Source organism: Talpa europaea (assembly GCF_964194135.1).
Source record: "Talpa europaea genome assembly, chromosome: 3".
Lineage (NCBI taxonomy): Eukaryota > Metazoa > Chordata > Mammalia > Eulipotyphla > Talpidae > Talpa > Talpa europaea.
In genome coordinates, this window is record NC_140069.1 from 85207422 (window position 1) to 85227175 (window position 19754).

Genomic DNA, 19754 nt, shown 5'->3' on the forward strand with positions numbered 1-19754 from the left:
CCCCACTCACGCTTCCATCCCTCACACCCCTCCTCCAAAGTCGGTACCACCACGTTCATTGGTAGACGCTCCTCTCACTCCTGCCCCAGAACCAATCACCGGCGCTCTGGAGTAGCGCGATGGAGCCAATGGGAACCGCCGTGGAGGCAGCCGCCGGGCCCCCAGCGCCGAGAGGCGGCGCCCGGGGCGGGGTCCGCGTGTCGGGGAGGATCAGTTGCCATTTGGAGTGAGGAGCGGGCAGAGGCGGCGGCGTGGGCTCCGCGGAGCTGCCGGCACACCGAGGCCCCTTCCCCCGGCCCCGGCCCCCCGACGCAGGGGTCCCGGCGCCCCCTGCAGCTGCCGCGCTCTCCCGCGCGTCCAGGCCCGCGAGGGCGGCGAAGCCGGCTGCGAGCGCCCCGCGGGCTGCGCGATCCGAGCCGGTCCCGGCTGCCCTGTCAGCGCGATGCCCCGGGCGGCGGCGGTTCCGGGCTCCACGCGGCCCGGGCGGTGACCGCCGCGCCGAGCCCGGTCGGGCGGTTGGGGCCGTTGGACGTTTGTTTTCACAGCCTTCCCCTCCCCCTCGCCAGGGCGTCGGGGGTGCGCCTCGGGAAGGGGGAGCCGCGAGACTCCGCCCCCTCGCGGTCCCCCCGCCCCTCCCCCTTACACACTCGCACGCACTCTCGCGCCGGCTCCCACACGCTCGCGCGCCTCGGGGTCGGCCGCGTCGTCCAGGGCTCGCGGAGCCACCATGTCCACTGCCTCCTCCTCCTCCAGTTCCTCCCAAACCCCGCACCCCGCGCCGCAGAGGATGCGGCGCGGCGCCGCGGGCTCCCCGCCCGCCGCCCCCACCGCCGGGAGCGGGAACGGGGCGGGCGGCGGCGGCGTGGGCTGCGCCCCGGGTGCGGGAGCCGGCCGGCTGCTGCAGCCCATCCGCGCCACGGTGCCCTACCAGCTCCTGCGGGGCGGCCAGCACAGTCCCACGCGCCCGCCCGCCGCCGCCGCCGCCGCCGCCGCGCTGGGCAGCCTCCCGGGGCCCGGCGCGGCCCGCGGTCCCAGCCCGCCCAGCCCGACGCCGCCGCCGGCTGCGGCCCCGACCGAGCAGGCGCCGCGGGCCAAGGGCCGCCCGAGACGGTCCCCCGAGAGCCAGCGGAGGAGCAGCTCACCTGAGAGACGGAGCCCCGGCTCGCCCGTGTGCAGAGGTAGCGAGCCCAACCCTCCCGTCCTCCCGGGCTGCGTCTCCCCGACGGTGCCCTCCGTGGAAACTTCAGCCTCTCCGGGCTTCTCTTTGCTAGTGCATTACCGAAGGTGTGAAAGTGGCTTTGGGAATCTCACCCCCCTGCGGTCGCTGCGGGGCTCGGAGGAGTGCACTGCACGGCAACTTTTATTTGACCCTCACGCCGCCCGCCCCGCAGATTTTATCTAGCACCACTCGCCTGCATCGAAAGGTTTTTTTTTCCAATTTAAGAGCTGATTAGCTCGCTCAAGTGTTTGCTGTTTGTAGCGGGGAAGGAGGAGCTGGGCGAGACACTTAAAAAACACGCACACGAACTCTCCGGGAGCTGATGAGGTGGTGGCTGTCTAGAGCTTCTACCTCTTTGTGTTTTCCTGCAAAGTTCCTAACGTGTCTGTAAATACCAGGAGGGAGCTCTGCCTCTCTGGGGGGTCGATCGATCGTTCGCTCTCTCTGGGAGGTGGTGACATTGCTTGTGGAGGGGCATCTGTCTGCTGGATGTGTGGAGGGGAGAGTAGTTTTGGCTGTGCAATCGGCATGTATAGGGCTGTTGGGCTTTTTTTCTCGCCCTGGTCTCCCTCTTTCCTCTACTTTATATAGTCATGCTTCAGAGTAGCGTTGCACGGGAAACAGTTTATGCCTAACTCAAGATTGTCATGGCAAAATTCTAAAGAACTGTTTATGGGGTTTGTTCACTTTTTCCTTCCATTTTTAAGTACACTTAACAGTTCAGTTGAGCTGTTGAAGGATCTCAAGTTTCTTTATTGTTAGGTATCAAAGGTAATGGTGAGTTGATGGATGCCGTGGGCTTTCCTTAATGTTTTATGTTTTGGTTTTGTTTTGTTTATGTCTAGGGACACAGTGCATGATCTAGTTGAGTCCTGGGGGAGAAAAGGAAGATTAGCCAAAACAGCTACTTAAAGCCCATAAGGGAGAGTGGAGTAGCTATTATTATTACACACCAGCCTAGAGCTACAGATGCTGCTGCCGCTGCCGCTGCCGCTGCCGCTGCTGCTGCTGCTGCATTGTAGAGAGAACCGATCATACTGAGTGGAAAAATCTCTGCTGGGAAGGGAAACACTGTGGAGCTCTGTACAATGTTTATGTGGTATGTGGAATTTTTTTAATGGAGTTTTCTTGATGAAGGTCTTAGACTTGGAGAAAGTGATTTGTCTGTGTTAGGGTAGATTGCATTTTTGGTGTTTTTGTTTTGCTATTTCAGACCTGTAATTAGCATGTTACTAAGGTACTAGTTTCCAGACCACTTGATGGCGAGGCAGGGATGCAGTGCAGTGGGATGTGTACATGAGCACCAAGAAATACATCCTGTAATCTGTATGCACCAGGAGGAATTTGCTCCCCCACTCCTCCCCCAGGTCAAGCCAGCTGCTGCAGAAACTGACATCCTTCAGCAAATCCTGAATGAATGAATGAAAACAACGTGATTGCCCTAATAATGACCACAACTGAACACACATCTTTGGCTGTATTTTATAGAAAAGGCCACCATTTTCTAACAGATTAATGCCATATGCAACTCCCTTGCACATTTTCTAGAGCTATATGAAACGAGAGGTAACAGAATGAAAAGAGGGCAGCAGTTACATAAATTTTTAAGTGTTTTAGCTTCAACAGTGCATAGATGGAGTTTTGGAATTTTCTTTTAGAACCGCAAAATAAGCATTGCCGGCAGCTTGTGTTCAGAGGGGTTTTGTGGGCAGAGTAAGAGTAGTTTCAGCAATTGCTGCAACAGTATAATGGCCATCTAGTACCTCCTCCCCTTTGGTTGATAAACACTAACATCTTACAACAGATCATAGTACAACTTGTTTTTCTGCATCCTTCAAAAGCCGTAATTGCTTAGGAATTACATGGTCCATCATCAAATAATTCTAATGAAATTTCTGATCAGGCTTAAACTGTCCTCTTTGTTGTAGTGTGGCACATCCGAGTTTAATGAAATTTTAATGCAATCATGATGAAAACACTTTTCTGAGTCTAGTTGTGCAACAGACAGATTTGCATCATCAGAGAGCTTGTGTGGAATGGAAGAGGCTTTTTTGTTGTTCTTAACACCAGGTGGTTTTGTCAGTTTCTTATATTAAAGTGATTTTGAATGCAGATTCTTGTTTCGGGTCCCAGTTCCCTGATTATATTATCTTTCTATTACTTCTTCACATCCCGCCTTCTCTCTACCCACATTAAAACTGCAGTTTTAACTAATCTGGTCTCTCGACTTAGCCATTTAAAATCCATGCTATGAACAGCTGAGCAATTTTTCAAACGATTATCTACTCAGATTCTTTTGAATTCTGCAAGGTTCTGACTTCAGTGGATTTTAGCCTCCACAGGTCAAGGCTCCTGCCGCCACTGCCACTGCTGCAGACACTGACATCACTATACTGCATGAATGAAAAACAACAACGTGCTCCATTTCTTGCTCTCCACCTCCTTTTTTTCCTGTACTCTCCTGTGAGTGAGTGAGAGAGAGAGAGAGAGAGAGAGAGAGAGTGTGTGTGTGCTTAAGATGGTGCTGTGCTACATTTGAAACTGCATTAAAAATGTTAAATTAACTAGATGGTGGCTCAAGGGATATGTATTTACTATAGAGACATATTGTTTACAGAAAGCTTCAAGTGCTGTGGGCATTTGGATTAGAAATGACATAACTGAGTATTCAGTATTTTTTCATCTGAGCTGGTGGTTATACAAGACATATAGCCGCTTTAAACAATTTTGTTTGTAATTATTTTACCAAAAAGAAATTATGAAACCACATAATTTCTAAACATGTTAGATCATTGCTATCTCCCTCTTAAATATTCTTAATATGCATATGTATAGGGTTATGGCTAGGGAATAAAGAATTGATGTTCAGATTATTTCACGTGGGTGAGGAAAAGCTGAATTCTGTAAATAAACACAACCAACCTCAATATATGAAAGCCAGCTAAAAGAAAGTAATTTTATTTTTAAAGTGGTTTTAGATAATTAAAATGGGTATCATAGAGAAAATACATAGATCTTCAATCACCTTGCTGTATGTACATTGAGGACGTGGAGTTTTACAAAAGGAAACTTTTGTTTATGCACAGAGATCATATTTATAGAATTTTGAATTCCTTTTGTATTTTCAAAACTTGAAGCTTTATTGTTTATATTCATTTCTATAGGTCTGCCATTAGCAAAATGTCATCCTCCCCCTTATTTGGTTCTGAAGGGTCTTGAAGTGGTGAATGACAAGCTACTGAATGCATCCTCAGGCTCCCTGTGATGTGTTTGTAATAGATGTAAAATCATAAAGTATTATGCAAATAGTTATTTTTGTAATGCTAATACATAAAGTCTACCTTTGAGATAAATAGAACAACTTCAGTGATAATATAGAAGGATATTAGTATTAAAATGAATGATCATTAAGCTAAAATCATTAGTAACAACCAAAAGAAAGTATAATAAAGTGGCTTCTTTCTGAAACCTCATGGAGCAAAACCTATGGATTTGAAAAACAGCAAATACTCACAGTTTTACTATGCAAGATAGTAAGTTAACAGATGCAGGTCCTCCCATGGTTTTTTATAAAGATTGAACATTAGGGTGAATTATAAATTATAAAAGATATAAAAACAGTTGCATCAGAGTACTCTGGATGATGAATACTGCTTATTTTTAGGTATACCAAATCCAGCAACAAAAAACGTGGAAGAGCTTGTAATTTATATAGTTTCTGCTATGGAAAACAACATGAGTCGGATGACTGATATAAAATATTAGATATATATAGACCTAATGCTCTCAACAGATTACTAACTCTATTGAGTACATGAGTATCTTGAGAGCCTTATTGGTTTGTACATTAAGAAATTAATATTATATTTTAAAAGAAACTACATAACCCACCAACATATGTTAAATGACTTATACAATATGTGTCTGTTTTAAGCTTTCAGTTTTTTACATTTTCATTAGATTTCCCTTTTTTGTCATTTGTATACTGTGTTCAGTTTTTAAAATGGCAACTTTTTTTCTCTTTTTTTAGAGATGTTCAAGCATTAGCTGTTTTCTAAAGAGACATTTCAAATACTGATTTTGGGAAAGGTTTTGATGAACTATACTCAATACCAATAACTTGTTATTTTCCCTCATCAACTATGATGCACAAAATCTCTAGCTCATTGTGGAGACAGCAAAATATATAAGTGCATTCATAAACTCTCTTTATCCTTAACCTACTGCTATGTGTTCAAAAATTATATTCCTCCCAGATAGCTACTTCTCTAAACTAACTGAAAATTGTATACCTACGGCATATAAAAGTGCCTTGGTCAGTTTACTGCAAAGTTCTATGTTTATATACTAGACTAAAAATTATTATTTACAGTACTTTATAGGAAAGCACATTTCATTCACTGCAGTGTATGTTTCCTCAAGGACTTAATGTAAATTAGGATCTATACATTGGGAAAATGTCAGGAGTAATGGCTTCCTTGTGATTTATATTTTGTATTAATGTATATTAAATGTGAATAAGAAAACAAGCAAATAATTAGGCTCTTAGTGAATAACAATGGAGATAAATGCCAGTGGCTAATAGAGGGTTTTCCTAAACTCTGAAACTTAAAAAAAAAAAAAATTCTAAAAGCTTATTTTATTAAAACTTTAAAATGTACCTTAATGATCTTCCAAGGAAAATATACTAGTGATTTTGTTATTCTTAATTTTAGTCCAGTCCTTTCTTCAGAGCTTAAGATTTCTAGACACTACCAAGATAGACTTTTCTATAGCACCTATACTGGGTCTGTGTCTGGTGGAGTTGCCTTTTGTTGTCTGCATATAATTTTATTCTTTTATTGTCAAAGAAACCAAATCACTGACACTATTTTTGTGCTGTATACTATTTATTTTAATAAGAGGTTGAGCTTATGTAACTGATGTTCTTTAACTGGGTTTGCCAAAATTAAGTGGTGGAAAGAACACTACTCATCTGTTGGCAAAGAAAGCCCAAGGAACTGATGGAAGGCCAGAAGCCACCTCTTCTTTCCCTCTCTCTGGACCCCTGGAACTGACTGTGACTACACCCATTGTCCTGCTGATTCTAGAATAAGACGTTTGTGCTTGCTCTGTACAACAAATTATAATAGATCAGTGGTAATTCTGGAGTAAATTAGGGTTTTATTTACATTATGAACAAATGTTTATGTAAAATTAATGGAGAGATGCTTTTGCGGTACTTTATTTTAGGAGGAACAAACACAGCAGATACTATAAGCAGTGTTGTTTAGTCCAGTGACGCACATAACCAAGAGAAGGCAAATTCATGACTACCTCAGTAAATCCTCTATTATGGTGGTGTTGCTGGAACAGTCACTTGAGATCAGTGTCTCTGCTTAGTGATTATTGAAGCACTCATCAGCTAAACAGCACATATTACTAACCTTTAATATTCATGGAGAAAAAGTAATTCTCACTATGATTCAAGGACAGCACAGAGTCTGCATGTAAGAGGCACAGATATAGGGCCTGGGGAGAAAGTAAGAAAACATTTGAATGCTTAGTATATACAGCACAGTGGATGCTTTGATTAGTCAAAAAAGTGAATTTCGCATGCAGATCTTCTGATTTTAGATCTAGTGTTCATTCCACAGAACTCTCTTGATTCTCCTAATTTAAATGGACTGATGTTGGTGATCAGCCATGGTGTCTGAACTAAAAGAATTACTGAAGACTAGATTTTCTGTTGTTTCCACAGTACCATTATGTGCCAGGATATATTTTGACATTTTCAGAATGTCTAAAAATTTAAGACCTAAGGTAGTGAATGTAACCAAATAGAATATGGATGAATTGGTCATTAAGCGCCATTTTTTTCTTACATAAAAGTGTGTGTGTGTGTGTGTGTGTGTGTGTATGTGTGTTTTGAGAGAGAGAGAGAGAGAGAGAGAGAGAGAGAGAGAGAGAGAGAGAGAGATTCTTGAGAGCTTCAGGATATGAATAGGTGAATTTGATTATATCTGGGCCTCCTTACACCTAGACTCTGTGCTGTCCTTGAATCATAGTGATATAATTACTTTTTTCCATGAATATTAAAAGTCAGTAATATGTGGTGTTTAGCTGGTGAATGCTTCTGTAATCACTAACCAAGACTCTGATCTCAAGAGATTGTTCCAGCAACTGCTGTCCCTACAAAGAGCCAGTAGTTATCACTACAATTTGTGGCTTTGAATTCTGTATGTTTGTAACTTAATGAAGTACCTCCATAGTGTGCCTTGATGGCTTACAGGAAATAAGGATGAGTTGAAAAAAGTAGTGAATTTAATGTGTGGCAAGGTCATTGTCCAAAATTGTCCTCCAAGTCATTAACATTAAAGTACCCACTAAACATCTGAATGTGTTTTATAACAGAAAGGTAAAAACTGTTACAACTGATTGCCCAGAGTTACTGAGGATAAAATACCCATCACCTACTGACATAAATCCCTGTTTATTTAGCCAGGATGGCCGTGGAAGAACTTTTGTGAATACTCCACTAACTTATTTTAACTTTTACATTACTGAAAAATTAGCTATTTGATGAAACATTTTCTAAAATTATACAGTTGTTTTCTTAAGCAGAACAAACAAGGCATACATGAACTCTGTCTTAATTACCTTTATTAATACTGATGCTATATTTACTAAAATGATAAGTATTGGTATAATATTGAGCATTAACTGACAACCAGAGTTACCCTTTAACTGATTCTATAAATTTGCTCTTGGGATTGTCTTCTTTTCTGATGAAGATGGAATGAATCAATGTTTGGCTACATATTAATAGGATAACCTAGCACTTATCTTGAATTAATTATCTAGTTAGAAACATAAGAAAGTATATTTCAAATGATTCCATGAGAGTCTTAGAAACAAAAAGGTATACTGGAAAGTATTAGATTTGCAGCCAAGAAACTTGGGTTTTGTTTCTGCTTTAACATTTGATATATAGCAAGTCACTAACTGTTTGCATCTTATCTTTGATATTTTGAAAATGAGAGAAGTGGAATTTTTAAGATGAGTAAGGAAAAGATTCTACTAATATTAAAAGGAAAATAAAGTTTATTAAACTAGATAATTTTTTATATACCCTCCTCCCCCCAAGGTTTGTTAAGGCCCCCACTTTTTTGAATATGTTGTGAGGATGGGTAGCAAATTTTAAGAACATAATAGGATTTGTTGACAGGAGTCACCATTCTGTACATTATATTCCCAGAGCTCATTCATCTTGTAACCAGAAATTTGCACCCTGTGACCAACAGCTTCCCATTTCCCCAGCCTGCCAGCTCTGGCAGCCATTGGTTTATTTTTTGCGTCTATGAATTTAACTTTTCTGGATTCTACATATGATGGATATCATAACAATATTTTGTCTAGCTTATTTCACTTAGTATAATGTTACTCATGGGCAGGATTTCTTTTAAAAGGCTGTGTGTGTCTGTGTGTGTGTGTGTGTAGCACACTTGTCTTTATTCCTCTTATCAACAGATACTTAGTCTGTTTCTGTATCTTAGCTCTTGTGAATAATGCTGCAATGAACATGGGAAGAAAGAGAATCTATTCAAGACACAGATTTCTTTCCCCCTATATACCCAGAAGTGGTTTGCTGAATCATGTTACCTCCAAACTGGTATCCACAGTGGCTGTACCATTTCCAGCAATGTGCGAGCATTTCCTTTTCTCCACATCCTTGCCAATACTTACCTCTTTTCTTCTTGATAATAGTCATTCTAATAGGTGTGAGGAGGTATCTTGTTGTGGTTTTAATTTGCATTTCCCCATGACTAGTGATAATGAGTACCTTTTCATGTTATTTGTATGTCATCTTTAGAAAAATGTCTATTCAGATCTTTTGCCCATTTTTAAAGCAGGTGATTTTCCCCCTTTTTTGGTGTGTAATTGAGTTATAAAAGTTCCTTATATTTTTTGGATATTAACCCGTATCATATACATGATTTGCAAGTATTTTCTTCTATGCCATAGTTGTTCTTTCTCTCCCTGTGCAGAAACATTTTTGTTTGATGTAATCCCATTTATTTTTGCTTTTATTCTTTGTGCTTTTTTCTTTGTCATAGCCAAAGTTTCATTGTCAGGCCAATGTGAAGGGCTTTTCCCCCATAATCTAGGTTTTTACAGTTCCAGGTCTTATATGTAAGGTTTTTTAATCCACTTTCAGTTAATTTAGCTTCTGTAAGGGTCCATTTTAAATCTTTTGCATGTGGATATCCAATTTTCTCAGCACTATTTATTGAAGAGACTGTCCTTCCTCATTGTATATTCTTTACACCCTTATCAAAGCTCCATTGATAATATATGCTTGGGTTTATTTCCAGACTGTTTCGTTGGTCTTTGTGTCTTTTTATGCCAATACCGTATTGTTTTGATTACTATAGTAGTATACAGACTAGATGATTTTTAATAAAATTGAGGTTTTATGTCAGTCACCACTCTTCACCAGAACCTAATGTGGAATACTTTTATTAACCTTTTGTCACAGAGGAGGAGATGACATCTTGAAAAATTAAGTAATTTGCTCAAAGTCAGGCATTTTGCATAGAGGGACCCAGCGAACTCATGTAAGCGTTAAGTCTAGACTTCAAGTTAGCTGAAAGTTGCCTTAGGAACTCAATTAATTATGGGGCAGGAAAACATGCACAATGGGCTATCCTATTGCTTATGTAGTTAATTTACACAAAGGCCAAAAATAGCTTTAGAGTGGGGTGGGAATGCTGGGTGAAGAGAACTCTAAATGGGACTGGACTCTAGGGTCCACAAAACTTAAAATAACTTACAAGTATTCCCAGTGATTCAGGTCTCAAGTATGCATATAACAGTATCATAGCACTTCAAAATCATATTGTGCATTAGCTCTTCCCCTTGGCCCTTCAAGGAGTTACCATTTTGTTAAGAGAGAATTTAGCATTTAATATTTAAAAACTGCCTTTTACATGAAATCTCAAAATCTGGTAGAATGTGATCTTTTACATTTTCATATTTGACAGTGTAATTTTTACATTTATAATAAAGCATGTAAGACTCCATTAAAGCCTAACAGTGTGATTCTCTACTCTTACCATTAGATGATATTTTAGCAGCATTCACATTTGTATCTTGTTATATATCATGGTCATGTCAAAGCAATAAGGTGTACTATCTTCTCAGTTGATACCTCCTTAAACCTTTAATTTTAACTTGCTAATGTGATATAGAAAAGATATTTCTATCTCCATTTTAATAATTTCTTGAAGGGTGTTTTGACATTTTTTGAGTGTCACTTGTGCTTACTGTAAGCACTGTTAAAAGTCAATGTAGAACATGAATTCTTTCATAAGTAACATTTGAAATGGTATTTTTATTGTTGTGATACTATATCATATAGAATCTGTGGATGAAGTTTCTCCTTACATTTCTTCTGTAATTATTTTCTTGCTACATTTATCGGTTTATAAGTTAAATGAATGAAGTAATGTTTTGTACCTTTATTTTCTTTTAAAAGATTTATTTATTTATACAAGCACTGGGTACAGTCAGAGGTGCGGGAGGGTGGGAGAATTCACCAGAGCCAGAGCGGGGAGCACAACAGGCAGACTGACGAAATATACTGCTGAGGGGAGCAGCGGGTGCGGTGGGCGCGGCAGGAAAGGTCTGCACGCCATGTGGGAACCTCGCCGGGCGGCCAGCCGAGGATTGAACCGGCGCTGCTGAGGCTGTGGACAGCTTCGCAGCCAGGCGCTCAACCACTGCACCACTGGGGAGGTCCTGTTTTGTACCTTTAAATCATAATAAATCCGTCGCCCAGTTGCTCAGTGTTACATCAGATCTAGTCATCAGAAAACAAAAATAACAACAAAAAACCTTGCTACTCTCATGTAAACCCTTGAAGTGATCCTTCCAAAAAAGATTGTAAAATATGGATATACTGATATATTCCCTGTTAGTCTGTAAACAAAACATTCATATGATATTTTTGAGAGTTCTGTGACACTGTCATTTTCTTTCTTCTGAAGTCTTTTTGGAAGTGCTCTGATACATCTCTCTGAAAAGAGTCAATTGTCCTTTTTCTGCTTAAAGTCAGGTTATTTAAGTGTGTAAGACTTACTAAACAGTGTTAGCAAACTTTTTAAGTGCAGTTTCCTTAGTGTTGCAAAACTAGGGGTGTAGAATGTTCTCAGAAATAAGAATTTTGAAAAAAGCTATACTATTCTGCAATTTTTTTTATCAGATAGCTTAAAAAGCTTTAAGATCTAATTCTTTTTTATATACCACAGTATCCTGTCATTTAGAAACACCTGCTTCAGCGATTGCATTTGCTCACTTTTTGTCCTTTTGGGTAATGTATCGCCAAAGATTAGAGTAGCTTTAATGTGATTTCAGTGATAACTTTGTTAAGAAATGTTTGTTTGAGTTATTGTACTGGTTCTTGGCAGTATGTTGGTAAGTAAAATAATCAGTTTTCCCCTCTTTTTCATATAATAAATATTTGTTCAAGTCCTATTATATCTGAAGAACTCTGATATTTACAGAATGCATATACTAGGTGCAATTGTTACATACTTGTATTTGTATTTCTTCACATGGTCAATTCATGTAAAAACTGCCACAAATTCCACCCTTTCTTTTATCTGCACTTCATGTATGAATTATTATTTTCTTATGCTGATGTTTCTATGTTGAGACATTTGTTATTTTTTAAAGTCATCACAGTTTATAAGTGTTTTCCTTAGGAGAACTTAATCCTGTGACTTTTATAGTATATCTAAACTTTACTGCTGCCTGTACATATACTATTTTGCTATAGTTTGACCAAAGATGATATCACTGACACTTTCTGTGAGAAAACACACTTTCTGTGTGTGTGTGTGTGTGTGTATATGCTCGCACACACTTCCTCTCAGGATTCTTAACTTTATTTTTGGAAGTGGCTTCTTGTGTAGAAATGTTGTAGTTGAAATGTGTGGTAATACCTGAGCAGTGGTGCCCTGTGAGTTTAACCAGATGAGTAGGACTTGACTTTAGCTAAATATCTGCCTTTACTGAGCTAGAATGGAAAATAGTTTTCTATGTAGTATTGTATTATCATTTATTTGATATGTTAGGTGAATGCACAGTTTCTTATTTGTGTTTCTTATACTCAAAGTTTGTTCATGCTCAACTTTTATCCATTATTAATTGTGATTATTATAGCATACAGTTTTATAAATGTCTGACAAAGATCAAAACTAATAGGTTATATATGGTTCATTTCTTTTCTAAAATGCCTAATGGTTTAAATAACTAATGGCTTTTATCTTCATTTTGGACCTATAGTTCATTGCTATGTAAGCTTGGGCAGGAACTTATTTAGTCCATCATACAAAACAGGAGCTGGGTGCTCTTGATGATAGAAAAAAATAGGGAGAACAAAGAGAAGTAATGATAGGACAGTCCACATTTTGAAAGGTGAAAGATACCCCTTTATAGAGTGAGTTCCCAAGTTACAGTTCGAATGCTGTTAAGTGAATTTTCATCTAGTGAGTTTTCATGGAATCACCTTCTAAAGATGTTATATTTAGAGAAACTTAAATCATTGTGCCCCAAATTTGGTTGACTTCATTTTTTTTCATTAAAAATCTAATTGTTTTTATGGTCGTAAAGATCATGATTATGTTGAGCTCTAAGAACATAAATTGCAGATTAATTTGTACTTCATTAATGTAAAAGTTTTAAGCTATAAAGCAAATTTTGGGATAGTTACTTGCTTTACAGAATGCCTAACTTATGTGCAAGTAAAATATTCAATTTACCAAAGTGTTATTTACACAAACTTTTTAGGAAGTCAGTTACACAAGGTTGAGGTTCATTTGAGGTTGTAAAAACATATTACTGAATAGTGTAATTTTTTATTGCTGCATAAAATGTTCTAGTGATGTTTAGCAGAATTAATTAATATCCTAAGAAGTTGTTGCAAATGAACATGACTAGATCCATTCCATTCCCCTTCTAGCCTGAATTTCTAAGATTTTTTGAAATTTAGTATTCAAATAAGTACTAATGATTTTCTCACATTTCTCTATGAAAAGATATGCTTTAACATTAGACAAATATTTGAAGGCTTTTTCTGTAATAATTTGCCCTGATAAAAAGAAATTATTGAGCCTCCCTGGTGGTGCAAGGGATTGAGTCTCAGCACTGTGAAGCTATCTGCAGCCTCTGCAGCACCAGGTCGAGCCCCCATTAGGGAGGTGACCCACATGGCGCAGCAGACCTCTCCTGTCTTGCCCACTGTTCCGCTCAGCAGTGTATTTAAGTCAATCCGCCTGTTCTGCTCCCCACTCTGTCTCTGGTGAATCCTCTCATCCCCCACACCCCTGTCCTGCCCCCTAGCTCTTGTATGAATAAATAAATAAATCTTTTTAAAAAAGGAAGTTATTACTTTAATTATAATTTCCTGGCATACTTGTTCCTAAACAACTTCATTTTTTCCTTAATGAAAACTTACACAAAACTTTATTATCATTGTCAGGAGGACAAAGCAATTAGTATGCATAATTCAACTGGAAATGTGATTAGTGCTTTGAATTAATGATTTTTTTTTTAAGATTTATTTATTTATACAAGCACTGGGTACAATCAGAAGCGCGGGAGGGTGAGGGAATTCACCAGAGCCAGAGCAGGGAGCAGAACAGGCAGACCAATGAAATACACTGCTGAGGGGAGCAGCGGATGCGGCAGGAGAGGTCTGCATGCCAGGTGGGACCCTCGCCGGTGGCTGGGGATCGAACCGGCACTGCAGAGGCTGTGGGCAACCCAGCGCTCAACCACTGTGCCACCAGCGGAGACCCTAATGATTTATTTATAATTGTATATTCCTGTATGCTGATTTTTAACTTAGAGTTTCTGCATATACTCAAGGACCAAGAAATTGACCAACTAATCTGATTATTTGTATAGGACACACTCACGTGTGTGTGTGTGTGTGTGCGCATGTATGAAAGAAGGTCCTAAAGTCCATGTTCCTCTCTCAGCATTCATTGGATAATGATTGGCTTCTGAAACTTCCATATAGAGTAAAGGTTCCTCTTTTGTAATAATTTAAGTAATTTTAATATATAACAAATAGTAGTGACTTAGGATTTTGTCTCATGTAAGATAAAACCAAAGGATTGCATCTAATGATACACTTCTCAACTTCTTTGTGATTATGGGGAAATTTATTATTTATGATATTACAATTAAATTTCCTACTGGAGGTGTGTCTTAAATGCTGAATGCCATGATAGAGCTGTTTTTTGTACTTCAGTATTGTTCAGTTAAAAAAAAATTTGGGTTTGGAGAATAATTTATCAATTTAATATAGATTCTCAAAAACACTATTTTGAAAGGAACCCTGCACTTCTATGTTTATTGCACACCTTTTACAATAGCCAAGATACAGCAGCAACCCAAATGCTCCAAAATAGATGAATGGATCAAAAAGATGTAGTATATTTGGGGCCTCCCCCGTGGCGCAGTGGTTGAGCGCTGGGCTGCGAAGCTGCCTGCAGCCTCTGCACTGCCTGCTGTATCCCCGGCCACCAGCGAGGGTCCTGCGTGGTGCGCAGACCTCTCCTGCTGCCTGCTGCTCCCCTCAACAGCGTATTTTGTCAGTCCGCTTGTTCTGTTCCCTGCTCTGGCTCTAGTGAATTCTCTCACCCTCCTGCACTTCTGACTGTACCCAGTGCTTGTATAAATAAATAAATAAATCTTTAAAAAAGAAAAAGATTTTGTATATTTATATGATAGAATATTCCTCAGCTATTAAAAAAGCTGTTATGCAATTTGCTGCAACATGGATGGAGCTGAAGGGGATTATGCTAGCCAAAATAAGTCAGAAGGAAAAAGATATCGATAGGAGGGTCTCACTTATGTGTGGAATATAGAGAAACCAAACAAAAGGTCAAGAAAAAGTTAAAACTAGCATACTGACCATAGATTTGAGGCATACAGGAAGGTAGGAGGAGGGAGGGGTTTCAAAACTAGGGTGGGCATAACACAAGAGAATATGGAGAATATGGTTCATGGGCAACATGGTGGTGGGAGAACTATGGGGACTACATAGATGTAAGAAAAAAATAAGAGGAAAAAACAACAAAAAAATATAGATTGTCTTCTGAATCATGTAACATAGTTTAGAATAGCAGTCCCATGATCTGCAGTTTAATTTTCTTAGTATGTGATCATTTTCTCTGCTGAAGTTAACTTTGACTTTTGAGAAGATTATATTGGTGTTTAAAAGGTGTAGATAACTATATCTCCACTTCTCAACTGGGTATTATAGATTGTACCTATGTACAACAAATAAAAATACATGAGCCTTACATTCTACTTATCCATACGATTTAAAATAAAACTTTCTTTCGATGTTTTGCCTCCTTTCTGGTCCTGTTTTCTGTATAAAAACTTTTAAGTGTATTCAACCTCATTTTCAGAGAGTAGTTAGTTTATAGGCTTTGAAAAAGTGACCTAGAGTATTTTTTGTGCTACTAAGAGAAAACCAATAATTTATTAATAGATTTTACTCTGTATAATTGCAAATTTGGGTCATATGTTTTAATTATTCATGTGTAATAAACATAGAAGGGTAGTTATTAAGATGAGTATGTATAAGTTTTAACTCAGAGAACTTGTTGCAGAAATGGGAGTTTGAATAGTTTTCTTTTTTTACTTAATGGCACTATGGAACATAGTTTTGGTTAAGACATTCAGACCCAGGGTATCCTTGCATTTCCCCCAGATGGTTGCTATATCTTATCACTGTATCTTCTCCCATCTTTTCAGAATTATCTTCTGAATACTGGTTTCTTTATATTCACTCCATGTCTTAATTATTTCTTGTGCTTGCACTGTTGGAACTGCCACTCTTCAGTGGTTCTGCTTGCCATTAGTCTCCCATCTTTAATTTTGCCTGTGCTCTGCCATAAGCACAGTCTTTCTTAATTAGAAAAACAAAATTAGATTTCTGAAGTCCAAAATCCTTAGCTTTAAATCAAAGGCTCATCTCAGCATCTCTGTTGTGTACCTTGTGTTCTTGCCAAACTCAATTTACTTTTTAAAAAAAGATTTATTTAGCATACAAGAGCTGGGGTGTAGACCAGAGGTGCGGGGGGTGGGAGATGAGAGGATTCACCAGAGACAGCGTGGGGAGCAGAATAGGCGGATTGACTGAAATACACTGCTGAGGGGAGCAGTAGACCAGACAGGAGAGGTCTGCTGTGCCATGTGGGTTAGCTGCCTGGCCAGGGATTGAACTCTTGCTGTAGTAGCTGCAGATAGCTTCATAGTGCTGAGACTTTAACTCCTTGCACCACCAGGAAGGCCTTCAATTCCCTTTCTATTGAAAATGCTGGTATTCTTTAAGAACTCTATTCTTTGAGTACAAGTTCCCTGTTAGAATAAGATAAATTATTAAGTTAGCGTGTCATCTTTATTGTGACAATTAATGAGAATAATGCAATGAGACTCATTTTAAAATTTAACTATAATAATCCAGGGTAATTCAGACAAATGGAGTTAAGCCCTTCTATAGGATTTAAAATCCTGTTTTTTCCTGTTCTTCCTTGCCACTCGGTAAGACTAAATGATAGATATATAGGCACACCTCTGGGATATTGCAGATTTGATTCCACACTACCAACATAAAGCAAATAGCTCAGTAAAGTGAGTCACACAGATTTTTTGGTTTCCCAGTGCATATACAGTATATTTACACTATACTGTAGATTGTTAAGTGTGCAATAGCATTATTATTTTTTGAATTTCCATACCATTATTAAAAATATTTTATTGCTGAAAAAACGCTAACCATCACCTGAGCCTTTAGGAATAGTAATCATTGTGCTGCTGGAAGGTCTTGTTGATGACTGCTGACTGATTAGGGTGGTGATTGCTGACACTTGGAGTGGCTTTGGCATGTCTTCAAATAAGACAATGAAGTTTGTCACTGTTGTGGGGCAACTATGTGCATAGTGGACAGGGAGCCCAGAGGGCCAGGGGACCAGGAGCCTGGCGGGCAGCTGAACTTCCCAGGCCCTGGCAAATCTCTCTTCTTTTTCTCTTCTCTCTGGTTTTCTCTGGTGGTCTCACCTCTCTCTAGCCATGCCTCTCGTAGCTGTCCTCCTGGGTGAAGCTGCCCGCATAGCCAAGCCTCTCGGCTCAGGTGCGCACACTTATACATGTGTGCACACCCATACTCCAGGTGTCCACAGTTAGGGGCGTGTCAGCACCCACGTTCCCAAGCGCCTTTGTGTTGACACAATCAGGGCTGCAGACAATAGCTGAAGAGGCTAGTGATGTATAACAAGCCTGACCAATTCACTTACCAAGTCACTTAGAGTCACACTGATTGACTCTTTTATGAATGATTTTTCTGTAGCACATAATGCTGTTTGATGGCATTTACTCGCAGTAGAACTCCTTTCAAAATTTGAGTCCATCCTCTTAAACTCTCCCACTGCTTATCAATTAGGCTTATGTACTAATCTGAATCCTTTGTTGTCATTTCAACGATATTCACAGAATCTTCAGGTGTAGAGTTCATCTCAAGAAACCACTATTTTTGCCTCTTCCATAAGGATTAACTTCATCCATTCACGTTTTATCTTGAAATCACAGCAATTAAGTCACTTCTTCAGACTCCATTTCTAATTCTCTTCCTACTTCCACCACATCTGCATTTCCTCCACTGAAGTCTTGAATCACTCAAAGTCCTACATGAGGGTTGAAATCAACTTCTTCCAAACTCCTGTGACTGTTGCTATTTTGACCTCTTCCCATGAACCACAGATGTTCTTAATGGCATCTAGAATGGTAAATTCTTTCCAGAAGGTTTTCATTTGACTGCCCAGATCCCTCAGAAGACTCACTATATATGGCAACTATAACATTTTGAAAATATTTTTTAAATAATAAGACTTGAATGTTGAAATTACGCATTGATCCACAGGCTGTAGAATGGATGTTGTGGTAACAGGCATAAAAACAATATTGATCTCATACATCTCCATCACAGCGCTTGGTTATCCAGGTGCATAGTCAGTGAGCAATAATATTTTGAAAGAAATCTTTTTTTGAGCAGTACTTCTCCATATATGACTTGAAATATTCAGGAAACCATGTTGTAAACAGATGTGCTGTCATCCAGTCTTTGTTGTTGCATTTATGGAGCACAGAAAGAGTAGGTTAAATGTAATTCTTGAGGGCTCTAAGACTTTCAGAATGGTAAATGAACATTTGCTTCAATTTAAAATCACTGGCTGTATTAGTCCTTGACTAGAGAATAAACTTTTCCTTTGAAACTTTCAAGTCAGGTATTGTCGTCTTTCTAGCTATGTAAATCCTAGATGACGTCTTTTTCTAATATGAGGCTGTACCATCTACATTGAAAATATCTTGTTTAGTATAATTACCTTAATTAATGATCTTAACTACATCTTTGAAACACTTGCTAAAGCATCTGTATCAGCACTTGCTGTTTTACTTTGCACTTTATGTTATGAAGATGCTATCTTCCTTAATACTCCTGGAGCAGCCTTTCTTAGCTTCACAGTTTTCTTCTGCAGTGTCCTCACCTCTCATTCTTCATAGAATTGAAGAGCACTAAGGTCTTGCTCTGGATTAGACGTTGGCTTAAGGGAATACTGTGGTAGGTTTGATCTTGTACCCAGACTCTGAAACCTTTCTTCATATCAGCAGTAAGATTGTTTTGCTTTCCTATCATTCATGTGTTCAGTGCTGTAAGCACTTTTAATTTCTTTTAAGAGCTTTTCCCTTGCATTCACAAGTTGGCTAGCAGTTTGATTCCAATTTGCCCTACCTTGGCTTTTTACATGCCTTTCTCACTACACTCAATCATTTCTGGTTTATAATTTAAAGTGAGATATGTGGGCTCATCCTTTCACTTGAATACTCAGAGACTATTTTAGGATTATTAATTGGCCTAATTTCAATATTGTATTTCAGGAAATAGTGAAGCCTGAGGTACGGGAGAGAGATGGGGGAATAACCAGTTGGGGAGCAGTCAGAACACATATAATACTCATCAGTTAAGTCTGTCATTTTATATGGGCACAGTTTGTGGTGCCCTCAAATAGATACAGTGTAAACATCAAAGATCACAGATTAGAATAACAGATGCAATAATAATGAATAAACCTGACACATTGCAAGAATTACCAAAATGTGACACAGAGACTTAAAGTGAGCACATACTTTTGGAAAGATGGTACTGATAGACTTGCTCAGCGCTGGTTGCCATAAAGCTTAAATTTGTAAAAAAACAAACAAAAAAGTGATAACTGCAAAGTGCAATGAAATGAGGCAAAATAAAGCAAGGTATATCCACACGACACTTCCATCCCTAGTCAGGAAAAAACCACTAGTTTGATCTGCGTTATTCTTTCTCCATCTGTCTGGTGGATGTAGAGGATCTAGCAGAAGACTCCAGCTGCGGCCCTAGGGGAATGCTGGAGCCACAACATGAAGTCTGAATTCCTGAATG

The 19754-nt window shown here is 39.4% G+C and overlaps 1 protein-coding gene across 2 annotated transcripts in view; it reads left to right on the forward strand.

Annotated features, from left to right (window-relative positions):
* Window positions 1–470: 470 nt before the first annotated feature.
* GLCCI1 (glucocorticoid induced 1) overlaps window positions 471–19754 on the forward strand; it is a gene marked incomplete at both ends in the record, with an annotated part of 91204 nt that continues 71920 nt past the window's right edge. The window contains one exon of one of the 2 annotated variants that reach the window (XM_084230502.1): window positions 471–1178. In XM_084230502.1, coding sequence (XP_084086628.1) covers window positions 728–1178 — 451 coding nt within the window. The remainder of the gene's footprint in view (window positions 1179–19754) is intronic. The other variant, XM_084230501.1, reaches the window with a different exon arrangement.